At 41.0% G+C, this 12,376-nt stretch overlaps 1 protein-coding gene across 1 annotated transcript in view; it reads left to right on the top strand.

Annotated features, from left to right (window-relative positions):
- ephb6 (eph receptor B6) overlaps positions 1–12,376 on the top strand; it is a 42,556-nt gene that overhangs the window by 25,700 nt on the left and 4,480 nt on the right. The window contains exons 6-16 of the mRNA XM_078252669.1: positions 6,709–6,864; positions 7,241–7,512; positions 8,106–8,187; positions 8,905–9,029; positions 9,135–9,297; positions 9,897–10,011; positions 10,107–10,162; positions 10,531–10,647; positions 10,764–11,011; positions 11,155–11,373; positions 11,459–11,608. Coding sequence (XP_078108795.1) covers positions 6,709–6,864; positions 7,241–7,512; positions 8,106–8,187; positions 8,905–9,029; positions 9,135–9,297; positions 9,897–10,011; positions 10,107–10,162; positions 10,531–10,647; positions 10,764–11,011; positions 11,155–11,373; positions 11,459–11,608 — 1,703 coding nt within the window. The remainder of the gene's footprint in view (positions 1–6,708; positions 6,865–7,240; positions 7,513–8,105; positions 8,188–8,904; positions 9,030–9,134; positions 9,298–9,896; positions 10,012–10,106; positions 10,163–10,530; positions 10,648–10,763; positions 11,012–11,154; positions 11,374–11,458; positions 11,609–12,376) is intronic.

Below are 12,376 nucleotides of genomic sequence, written 5' to 3'. Positions count from 1 at the left end.
TCACCCCGTGGGGTCAAAATTATCACAAGAACGGTGAGCAAAAATCCCAGAACCACACGGGGGGACCTAGTGAATGACCTGCAGAGAGCTGGGACCAAAGTAACAAAGGCTACCATCAGTAACACACTACGCCGCCGGTGGAAAATATGTATTTGGTCAATAACAAAAGTTCATCTCAATACTTTGTTATATACCCTTTGTTGGCAATGACAGAGGTCAAACGTTTTCTGTAAGTCTTCACAAGGTTTTCACACACTGTTGCTGGTATTTTGGCCCATTCCTCCATGCAGATCTCCTCTAGAGCAGTGATGTTTTGGGGCTGTCGCTGGGCAACACGGACTTTCAGCTCCCTCCAAAGCTTTTCTATGGGGTTGAGATCTGGAGACTGGCTAGGCCACTCCAGGACCTTGAAATGCTTCTTACGAAGCCACTCCTTCGTTGCCCAGGCGGTGTGTTTGGGATCATTGTCATGCTGAAAGACCCCAGCTACGTTTCATCTTCAATGCCCTTGCTGATGGAAGGAGGTTTTCACTCAAAATCTCACGATACATGGCCCCATTCTTTCGTTTACACGGATCAGTCGTCCTGGTCCCTTTGCAGAAAAACCGCCCCAAAGCATGATGTTTCCACCCCCATGCTTCACAGTAGGTATGGTGTTCTTTGGATGCAACTCATCATTCTTTACCAAAAAGTTCTGTTTCATTCTCCAAATCCTCTTCTGGATCATCCAAATGCTCTCTAGCAAACTCCAGACGGGCCTGGACATGTACTGGCTTAAGCAGGGGGACACATCTGACACTGCAGGATTTGAGTCCCTGGTGGCGTAGTGTGTTACTGATGATGTTACTTTGGTCCCAGCTCTCTGCAGGTCATTCACTAGGTCCCCCCGTGTAGTTCTGGGATTTTTGCTCACCGTTTTTGTGATCATTTTGACCCCACAGGGTGAGATCTTGCGTGGAGCCCCAGATCGAGGGAGATTATTAGTAGTCTTGTATGTCTTCCATTTTCTTATAATTTCTCCCACAGTTGATTTCTTCACACCAAGCTCTTTGGTCTTAGCCTTGGTTTGGAGTGTGACTGTTTGAGGTTGTGGACAGGTGTCTTTTATACTGACAACAAGTTCAAACAGGTGCCATTAATACAGGTAACGAGTGGAGGACAGAGGAGCCTCTTAAAGAAGAAGTTACAGGTCTGTGAGAGCCAGAAATCTTGCTTGTTTGTAGGTGACCAAATACTTATTTTCCCGAGGAATTTGCAAATAAATTCATTAGAAATCCTACAATGTTATTTTCTGGATTTTTTTTTCCTCATTTTGTCTCTCATAGTTGAAGTGTACCTATGATGAAAATTACAGGCCTCTCTCATCTTTTTAAGTGGGAGAACTTGCACAATCGGTGGCTGACTAAATACTTTTTTGCCCCGCTGTATGTAAATGTTATTTCCATATGTCATGGTCTAAATGTTCTTTCAAAGAATGCTCTACCATGCCAGGAACATAATTCTGGTCCTTTTTTTGCCTAAAAACATCTATAATCAATATTATTATAATAACGAAGTATCAAATGACAATGTGATGAACCTACAAATAATTATCACCCGACTCTGCCGTTGTTCTCGGCATATGCAGCTTTATAGTGAGTTTCAGCTCATTGTTTAGCTGTGTGGCAACCGATTCGCTCTCATAGCATTACTTCCAGCTGCAGCTGAGAGCTGTTTTCATAAAAAAAATCTCTAAAAACCCACCGTACACTAGGGGTGGGGGAAAAAATCGATACAGCATAGTATCGCGATAATTTCCGTGGCAATACTGTATCGATACACAAACGCCAAGTATTGATCTATTATATACTTGTTGGTCAGTTTGGTTGCTTGACATTTTGCAGCAATAAAATTGAAGTGAGATGAACAAACAGAAATTTATCTTTTTAGATAAAACAGATGTTGACAAAGTTTCCTTTTGGGGACATAATTTGAATTTGGGAAAAAATTGAAGTTGGAAAAAAAGGGTAATAAATTGCAATATATCGCAATAATATTGCAATATGTTTAATTGCTATAATATCACATCGTGACATAAGTATTGTGATGATATCGTATTGTGAGGCCTCTGGTGATTCCCACCACCCCTACTGTACACTACCTGCTCAGTAACAAACAGACAGACACAGAGACTAGTGGAGCCTTTAGCAGCTAAAGAGTCATATATTTACCTCGGGAGACCAAAACCGAGATAAAAGAGAGTAAATAAATGTAAGTAAGTGAATTTACATTTACCCCTTACATTTTCCAGATAGCCAGAAACATGACTAGAATAACTAACGACTAGAGGGGCACTCAGAAACACAGACCTCGTCCAAAGCATTCTATCTCACAATGTAAAATTTTCAATGTTGAATTTTCCCTGACGGGAACAAATTTTTCCGATTATTCACCACATGAAAGCAGCACAAATGCCCTTTCTCGCAATGTTGTCCAGAGTTTTTCTTTCACATGGATTTTTGCCTTACTAAGATTTGATGCTTGAAAAACCACCTCATTAAACTTTTGGGAACTATTCAGTGTGTGATCTACAGTATGTCTCTTTTTCCTTAAGATTTGTGTAAACATTTAGGATTTGTCTAAAACATGTTGTGGAATTTATTCTATTGTGTAAGCCTACTCATTTTTCAAAATATGTTCAGGAGAGCTATTTTCTGTCTGAATAAATCCCCTGTTTTAGCTGCAGTATAGTTCATGGGCTGTGAAGAACTGCTTATTCATATGAAACAAATCAAAGGATTGCTTGCTTTCACATACGACCGTGTGTGTGAATAGATGATAATGGCCTTCTGAACCTACTAGAAGGTGTAGCAGGCTCCTTCTAACCCATGAGGCTGATAACCACTGATAACAGCCATTTACAGTAATTGAGCGATAACATTCGTAACAGGTGTGTGCTGCTGGAGCTTAAATGGAAATAGACGATACTAAAGCACATATGATTCAGTGTCTGTCTCTTGTTTCTGTCTGCACTGAATGACAGAATGTAGAGAAAATAATGGATGGAGAGACGCAGAGGAAGGCATTTACAGTTGGAAATGTGTGCTCATCTCTCCTGTTGTGTGGTCACATCTGTGACCGAGCTTATGTGTGTTTGTGTGTCCGTGAGAGAGAGAGAGAGATTATGCAAAGAGGGAATGCGTGCATGAAACAGGGAGGGAGGAAAAGAAAAAAGGGAAAGAGAAATTGGGTCAGTGATCTACAAACCAAAGTATTATGTTAGCGTCAAATTATTCAGCCCATTGCTGAGTTTTTTTCTGTTTATCTTTTTAGATATTAATTTCCGTGTTCAATTGTATTTGTATTTTTTTTCTCTAAACATGATTTAATTTTATTTGTGTGTAGTTTTTGCTAAGCCAATCCTTTTCCCCATGTCATCCTCTATATTTTATTTATCTTTCTTCTTTTTTGTGTTATCGTCTATTTTTGTTTTTTTTAATTTCCTCATTCTTTAATTGCCAGGTCATGACTGAAATAAAAAATTTTTGTAATGTATGCAAGCACACAAGAAAATGACAATAAACTAAATCTTGACATAACTATTAATGTTTCGTTCAAAATCAGGTTTCTTGATAAAGTATTTTGGCACCTACCCAAGTAATTTGAGTCAGATTCTCAGTAGCTCTCAATGTGTATGTAGAGCTGCAATTTATGATTTTTTTTTCATATAATTATTTTCAGATTATTTGCTCAATTTACCAATGTATCATTTAGTCTATAAAATTTCCATAAAAATATGCTGATCTCAATTTTCCAGAGCTCAACATGACATTTACAAAGTGATTGTTTCTTGTCCGACCAACAGTCTCAAACCCAAAGCTATTTAGTTCACAATGATATAAAACAAGATGGCAAAGATATTTTTTTGGGGGGATTTTGCTTTAAAAATGACAAACAGTTAATCGATTATCAAAGTACATGTTGCAGATTCATTTTTGTGATGATGGAATAATCAATTAAGTAATAAATTCAGCTCTTATTTGTGAGTTGGTTTAGTAAACGTGTATTGCTTATATATGTCACTGTTACTGTAATACACTACAATATCCTAACTGTTTGTTAGTGGGTTTTTTATCACCAACTCTCACTGTAACTCCTCAGTTTTCCACTTCTCCTCCGTCCTCTCTTACTTGTTCAGATGTATGATGTAAAGGCATCTGTGTCTCTGCTCATAATGGCCATGAATTGTCTACTGTCTGTGTACTTCATAGCTGGGAGATGGATAGATGTAGCCGGCTGGGGGGATGGGGTTTTGCAGATCAAGCAAGAGGGCAGAGGACTTACTCTCATTGGCTGCTGTAATTGTGTGGATGAGGATGTGAGGAGGAGGGGGTTGAGTTATTGCCGGAGCTCGTAACGGCGATGAGAGTCTCTGTAGCAAAGTCATGTTTCGTGTCAGAGCTGTAAGAGAACACGTCAGGTAATGTGCAGCCGGGACATAAAAGATGGAGGAAGGAGGATATTTCACTGTCCTCTTTCGCTCTCTGTTTCCTTGTTTTTCACCCATCATCTGGTGCTCATATACCTATTCTACTGTTCATCCTACAACCGTTTTGGGCCATCCATTTCCATGTTCACTTCTTCCGCTTTTCTATTATATTCTTAACATCCTTTTACTTCTCTCCGTCTCCCTTTTTTTCCCCTCTTCACACCTGTTTGAAAGCAAAGTCAGCTCTCTAAGACAAGTGAGAACACAGAAAGCCTTTTATCTGTTTATTCTTTACCCTCTTTCACATCTTACCTTCTTATCTTCTACTCCCCGACACCATCTAGTATACACACATGCATTCACACACACATACAGCGAGTCAAATTTAATAAATGTTCTTGACAAGGTTATATAAACAAGGTGAGGGGTTCACTCCCATTGACCATAAAGAACACACACACATCCTATCTCATCCATCCCTGTTTAAAAACACATGAGTGGATCCTTCTCTAAAGCTGCTAGGGCAGGTGTTATCAGGTGTGCCATTTACACACTCAAAGATACAAGAAAGGCTCACTGTATGAGAATACACACACTCTACATTTAGCTCGCAGACAAAGGGAACTCTTTTTGAACGATGCAACCTTTAGTTGACACTGCTTTAGGCGTTCACACACACATACATACACACACACACACACACACACACACACACACACACACAGTGGGAAAATGGCAGCAGACCAACCCTGAGGCAGTACTCATAATGTTCTCAGAGACTTGCTCAGGTCTCTACTCAGGGCTCTGGCAGGCAGCAGCATGAAATGTGTGCTACCTTGACCTTAGCGCTCAGCTGTCCTGCTGTTGACATTAACAATTGACACATTTCACAGATTTTTCCACCGTAAAACACATCAGTTCAGGAAAATGACCTGCAGGTTTAAATGGTATTTTGTGTGTGTGTGTGTGTGTGTGTGTGTGTGTCAGTGTCGCGTCGCGTCGCTCATGCTAGAGAGGGAAACATATGCATGCTTTGATTTTAGATTTTTAATGGTTTGCATTGCTTGATTTGAGGATAATCATACAATATATTATTAATGTGTTAATAATAGGATTCCTACTAACTTTCTGCTCCATTTCATGTTTTATTAGGAAGTAACTACACATATTTCACACGGACTATAATGGGTTTTGGTGAAAATAATTTTAAAATTTAATTTAAATAAAGTTTAAATTTAAAGAAAAAATTCCCATATCTTACAGCTGATTAGCTTAGTTTAGCACAAACAGGGAAAAACAAGTAGTCTGACTCTGTCCCAAAGCTCACTGCTAAACTAATTAACATGTAACTCATTTGTTTAATTCGTACAAAAACGAAGTGTAAAAATTAAACATAGTGGCTAGGCTAGCTGTTCCCCCTGTTTCCAGTTTCTGTGCTAAGCTAAGCTAATCAGCCGTTAGCTTCATATTTACTGTACAAATACAAGTTACATGGATCTTCTCATCTAATTCTGCGAGAAAGCGAATAAATCTATTTCCCAAAATGTCAAACTATTCCTTTGAAACGGTGGTAGAGGGTCAGTGTGGCCATTTTGAACTTGTGTGTGTTGACTGGCGGTTTGCTGCTGTCTGCTAACGCGAGCCACTTCCTCTGTAAACACAAGTAAATGACTGTGCTGGACGAAGCCAACAACAAACAACAGGCTCCTGTGTTTTAAATTAACTTTTGACTCAAAGGGAACCACAAGACAAGATTAAATTGATGCTTTACCCAAACATAGCTTGTGTGGTATTGGACTTTGGGACCAAAACAATAAAACACCCAAACTGTGAATTTCACGAAATGCTGTATATTATTTATGTTTCTTTTTTATATTGGTGACTTCTGAGCTGAGGTCATAATGCAGGTCATGAAGACTGTCTCTCCATGCAAGAGAAGTTAATAGAAGTTCATAGATGGTCATTTAAATTAAATCAAGGATGTGGGAAATATTTTTATTTAACTACTGTGCTTTTATTTTAATAAATAATAAAATAAATGTTATTTTATTTTAAGTATTTCTTCTTCATTTATACTATATATTTTCTTATTGACACACCATGTATGTACACATCTCCTTATCAATGAATCTGACAAAACTATCTTATCTCCAGGCCCACTTAGAGTGAACACTTTATTTATTTGATTGTAAACTGAGAATGAAGTTCATCCCTCCTTGTCTCCTTGTGTCTCTCTGCAGCTTGTCCGGTGGGCTACTTCAAGTCCGTTGCGGGCTCCATTCCCTGCTCGGTGTGTCCCTCCAACAGCAGAACCAGCCAGGAGGGATCGAGTGTGTGTGAATGTCGCAGCGGATTTTACCGGGCAGCCAATGATGCCAACTCTTCTGCATGCACAAGTGAGCTTTGTTGGTTTGTTTGTTTATGCTCTCTGGGAAGTGTCTCATTGGTCATTTGTCATCTACTCAGACTGTGAGAACCGAGATGCACACTCAGTGACCTTAATCTTTTTTTGTCACAATTTAATGGACATTTAATTCCACCAGCAGAAAAAAACTGTTAAGTATGTAGTTTCTCTGCTCACTTAGCTTAAAATGTGTTATGGCCAAACTTTTGTTTTATAACATTCTTTCCATTACTCAACTTGGTTAAATGTCTTTGCCAGCAAGCAGCTTCTTTCATATCTTAAACTTTTCAGCAGATGCTTCCATCCAAGTGTCCGCCGCTTACATTATGTATGTCAAACCCCTCCCATTCTCTCTATCTTCTCCACAGCTCCTCCATCTGCTCCGGTCTCTCCGTCCTGGGAGTATGAGAGCGGCGATGGAGGGGTGTCCATAAGGTGGCGCCCTCCAGTGGAAATGGGAGGCCGCAGCGAAGTGTGGTACGGGGTGGTGTGTCGCATCTGCCCCTCAGCCACCTTCACCAACCCGGCGGCGTGCTCCTGGTGTGGAGAGGGCGTCACCTTCAGCCCTGCCCAGACAAACCTGAAACAAACCAAGGTCACCCTCAACAACCTGCTGACCAGAGTCACTTATCTCATACAGGTACTATGGAAAACTGTCTGTTAAAGGCACAGAACACTCTTCGGTTATCACCTTGTAAATAGTCGAAAACTGTCTCTGAGAGTTGGTTTTACAGTAAAAGTGTTTTTTTGCACTGTTCTGAGTTAATCTTTGGACTGAATCAGTGGGGACAGTTGGAAGCTGTTTTTAAGAACTTTTCTGTGAATGGTGAAACATTTCAAAGATTCGCAACACTGTAGAATGATCCCTTTAGAAATCCTTGTGAAATCAGTGTCTATTTATTGGGCTCAGCACCTGGACAAAAAAAGTGTTTTACACACCGATTGTTGAAACATTTCCTGGAGCCACAGATGAGGCAGGTCCTCTGCTGTAATATTCCATAAGCTCCACATCAGCAGAATACACTGTCACATGTATTATTTAGCTTGGGGAAACTCAACTAAATCATGGCTTATTTCTTATTCATAATGGGCAGATATTTCCCATTTACTGGTGTTTGTTGACTGGCCAGCAGCTGCATGTGTCAGGCTTTGTTTCTCAAACACGGAAGCATGTCATAAAAGTAAATAGAAAAAAAGCTTTGTATGTCACGGCTGTGTTCTTCTTATTGACAGGTGCAAGCCATGAATGAGGTGTCAGCTTTGAGTCCTTTTCCAGCTCGATACACAAGCATCAATTTCACTACGAGCCAGTCAGGTGAGCACATAACAAAGAGAGGATGAAAAAGATGAGATGAAAGAGAAGAGATGCTCTGATGATGATATTTGTGTAGACACTGTATTGTATGTGTATGTCTGAAGTTTCTCTCTCTCTCTCTCTCTCGCTCTCTCTCTCTAGTCCATCTTTCTTGCTCCTGCTCTCTGGACAGGAGGTTGCTCGAGGTTGCAATATCCTGTCAGATCCCATTATAGTCACTGTGGAGGAAGAAAGGCAGAACTGAGAGATGGGAAGACAAAAAGACAGACAGAAAAAAGGATGAAAGTAGATGAGTGGGAATAAGACAGGAGAATGGGGCATTGTTCAGAGAAAGTACACTATGATGAGATTTTCCAAGAAACTGATCAAGATTGATTAAAAGTCTCCATGAACCTAAAGTATCTAATACCTTCTTTTATCTGCTCTCAGAGTGTATTGATTAAATGAAAGGAATGCCAGAAATGTCCCTTTAAGTGGTCTGGCCAGCCAGCACAGTGACTGCAATTAGATCCTGCTTGGTGCTCCATAAAAACTTCACTTACATGCTCTAAATATCCTCTCCAAGTTCTGTAACACTGCCCCCTTCTGGTCACCATCACTTCAACACAACTCTACTGTTTTATTGTTGTGGGATGATGGGGTTAACTGATCGATCATCATATCTCTTAGGGGAACTTTATTCCAGCTCATACTTCAGTCACCTGTTCTCTCCCACAGTTCCCAGCACAGTTCCTATGATGCACCAGCTGAGCAGAGCCCCAGACTCCATCACTCTCTCGTGGCCTCAGCCCGACAGGCCCAATGGAGACATCCTGGAGTACCAGCTTAGATACTATGACAAGGTACACTCAGTGAATAGTCGCACACATACATGCAAGCATGCGGCACAACCACCCAAACTGGCACACAGTAGTCACCACAAAATGTCCTCCTTCTGTGTCCCTCAGGGTTCAGATGTGGACAGTGCAGCGAGTGTGTACAGTGAGACCAACACGGTGACCGTCAACTCTCTGATCCCTGGCTCCATCTACGCCTTCCAGATCAGAGCTCGGAATGAACGGGGCTACGGCCCCTACAGCAACACCATCTACTTCACCACGCTGCCTCTAGGTACAACACTCATTTACTGTAATACCAGGGACACTGGTAGCAGGCCTTAATAATGTACAGAAAATGATCATTTATGAGAGTAAAATGAAAGATGAATATTATTAGAACAGTTTAATCAACTAGTTATTGAGAGATACAGCAGGAAAGAGTAGTAATAGCCAGTTTACTACTGAAGAAGTGATATTGGCCACCTCGGTAGGAACACAGCAACTAACTCTTTCTTTTCCAACGATGTTCTCTAAAGTGGTTGGACCATCTTCTTTTATTAGAAAGCTTCCTGAGTTCAATTGAATCTACTTTAATTCTACTTTAAGGGATAATCTGTATAGGAAATCCTCAGAGATTACTTTACAAGTAAAATTAAAAACTGTTGGCTATTCTGTAATTGAGTGTGATATTCAATCCAGATTCTACTGTAAGTGAAAATGAAATGGCTGGTTTTAAAGTGTACTCATTAAAGAACAAACATATACAAAAATATACTGAGTTACAGTAACTACAGTGTTTGTAATTTTCCAGCTCTCAAAACCGTAAATGACAAAAACGCTGTCTCAGTGACACATCAACAGCTCATGGTTTTCTCACGTTCTCTCCCACAGAGGAACATTCACAGCAGATCCAGAATCGACTTCCTCTGCTGGTTGGGTCAGTGATGGGCGGTGCAGCATTTCTCCTGGTGGTGGCAGCGATTGTGGTCGTGGTGGTATTTCGCAGGTAGGTTGATGATCCATTCACATGATCAGACATGTGATCTGATTTTTTTTTAATCACGAGCACATTCCTGCATTTTCTTTGCTTTTTCATGGCAGTAAGAGGAGGGAGAGTCCGTACAGCGACAGACTGCAGAGGTACATCAGTAACCGAGGTGAGCATTAGCATATTTGATTTAATGTAATTTAGTTTAAATTCTTTATTTCTTTTAAAGCAAGATATTTTCTAAAGGCCACCTATTATAACAACATTGTTTATGATTTGGAGGCAAAGTGCATAATTAAGCTCTAATGGTAACTGGTTTTGGTTTTTATTTGGTTTGTTTCTTTTTTGTTTGTTTAACAAATATTTTAACCAGTGGATGTTTTATAGATGTAAAATAATTCACTACGTCTGTGTATCTTTTATAGTGTAGTGTAGTCTCAGATCATTCCTAGTATCAGGACAATACATGTTCTACATGTGGAAAGTAATGGGATAAAAAGTCAGAGTTAGATCTAAAGTCATGCCTTTATATTCCAGGTGGAGTTAAGTATTATGTGGACCCATCCACATATGAGGACCCCAGTGAGGCTGTCAAAGAGTTTGCCCGTGAGATAGATCCCACTCATCTTAAGATTGAGGAGGTGATTGGTGCAGGTAGGCATGTTTCTTTCTTTTCTCCTCCGCAGCCCAGTGGAGGAAGGTCTGGCAATGCGAGACTATGTGATAAGTATCAACATAGTGTAATCGGTTCCACCTCCTCTCTTCTCCAGCCCAGTTTGGGGAGGTTTCTCGTGGCCGCTACCGTCCGCTGGGTCGAAGGGAGGTGCTGGTAGCCGTGAAGACTCTACGCTGGGGGGCGTCTGACAGAGAGAAGGGCATGTTCCTCAGTGAAGCAGGGGTCATGGGACAGTTTGACCACCCCAACGTACTGAAGTTGGAGGGTGTGATCACTCGTACCCCCCCAGAGAGGATCATCACTGAGTTCATGGAGAACGGGCCCTTGGACGCCTTCCTCCGGGTGAGACCACAACACCCTGTCTCCATCTTTGGCATTTTGTTAGTACTGCACACGTTTCACTTCACTATAAAGCAAAAAATCTCTTCCTCTCCTCTCCCATTCTTCTGTGCCCTGCCTCCATCCTGCCCTTCTAACTCTTTCAGGAGAACGAGGGCCAGTTCAGTGTCCTCCAGCTTATCGGGATGCTCAGAGGAGTTGGTGCAGGGATGCGTTACCTCTCCGAGAGAAACTTTGTCCACCGGGACCTGGCGGCTAGGAACGTGTTGGTCAACTCCAACCTGGTCTGTAAAGTGTCTGACTTTGGCCTGTCCCGGCTCATGAGAGGCCTGGACCACAACATACCTACATACACTGCCTCACTGGTACGAATTGGAAAATTGAGTGGTTTTTAATGGTCCTGATTTGTGGTTCCAATGTAACATAATTCACTAATTCATCCTCCATCAGGGCAGTAAGATTCCTGTGAGGTGGACGGCACCAGAAGCCTTTCAGCATCGCAAGTTCAGCTCAGCGAGTGACGCCTGGAGCTTCGGCATACTTATGTGGGAAGTGATGTCATATGGAGAGCGTCCATACTGGGACATGAGCAATCAGGAAGTGAGTATTTAGGAGAATGTTGCCTGAGCAGAGGAAGTCATAATCAATTAGTGATGGAAATGCACTCAAATCCTTTGCTTAAGTGCAAGTTTAACTGCTACAGTGTAATAACACGCCATTAGAAGTCCTGGGGCGCCCTGGTGGCACCAACCATGAGCCGCAATGTCCGCTGTTTGCATTCAGCCGGAGACCTCTGCTGAATGTCGTTCCCGATCCGTCTCTCCACTCATTTTCTTTCAGCTGTTGAAAAAAGGCATTACAGTTTTTCTTGATTGCTTCGACACAGCAGTCAACTCAAACTCCACATTTTCAAAACAGTTAACACACAGGCCGAAACAGTGGCACTCATGGTCAAAATGACTGTGCCAAAACATGTAAAATATGCAACAAAAGAAAATTTTGCCTTCAAACGACACAACTTGCAAACAAGTGTATGAGCTCTTCCAATCAACCATTACACAGTGGACAACAACATACAAAATACAGCACTCAGTGTGAATCAGTGCACCATTGCTTGTCATTGTAGCCTATTACTGTACGTAGCTTTCATGCCATTTGCCTTCTTGCAAAGATTTGGAACCAGAATCAGAAATGCTTTGATGCACATTTTATTGATTCCATTGATTCTTATTTTGAAACTGTGGCTGAAAACTGAAATACTGTAAATATTACACAAAATAAAATCTATTAGAGTATGAGAAATTAAGAAAATAAAAATGAAATATATTACAGTAAAGTATAAACATCTATTACTGTAGAGTATAAGAA

Source organism: Sander vitreus, chromosome 6 (assembly GCF_031162955.1).
Source record: "Sander vitreus isolate 19-12246 chromosome 6, sanVit1, whole genome shotgun sequence".
NCBI classification, from domain to species: domain Eukaryota; kingdom Metazoa; phylum Chordata; class Actinopteri; order Perciformes; family Percidae; genus Sander; species Sander vitreus.
Note: the sequence above shows the minus strand (reverse complement) of the source record. Positions and strands in the feature narration are given on the sequence as shown.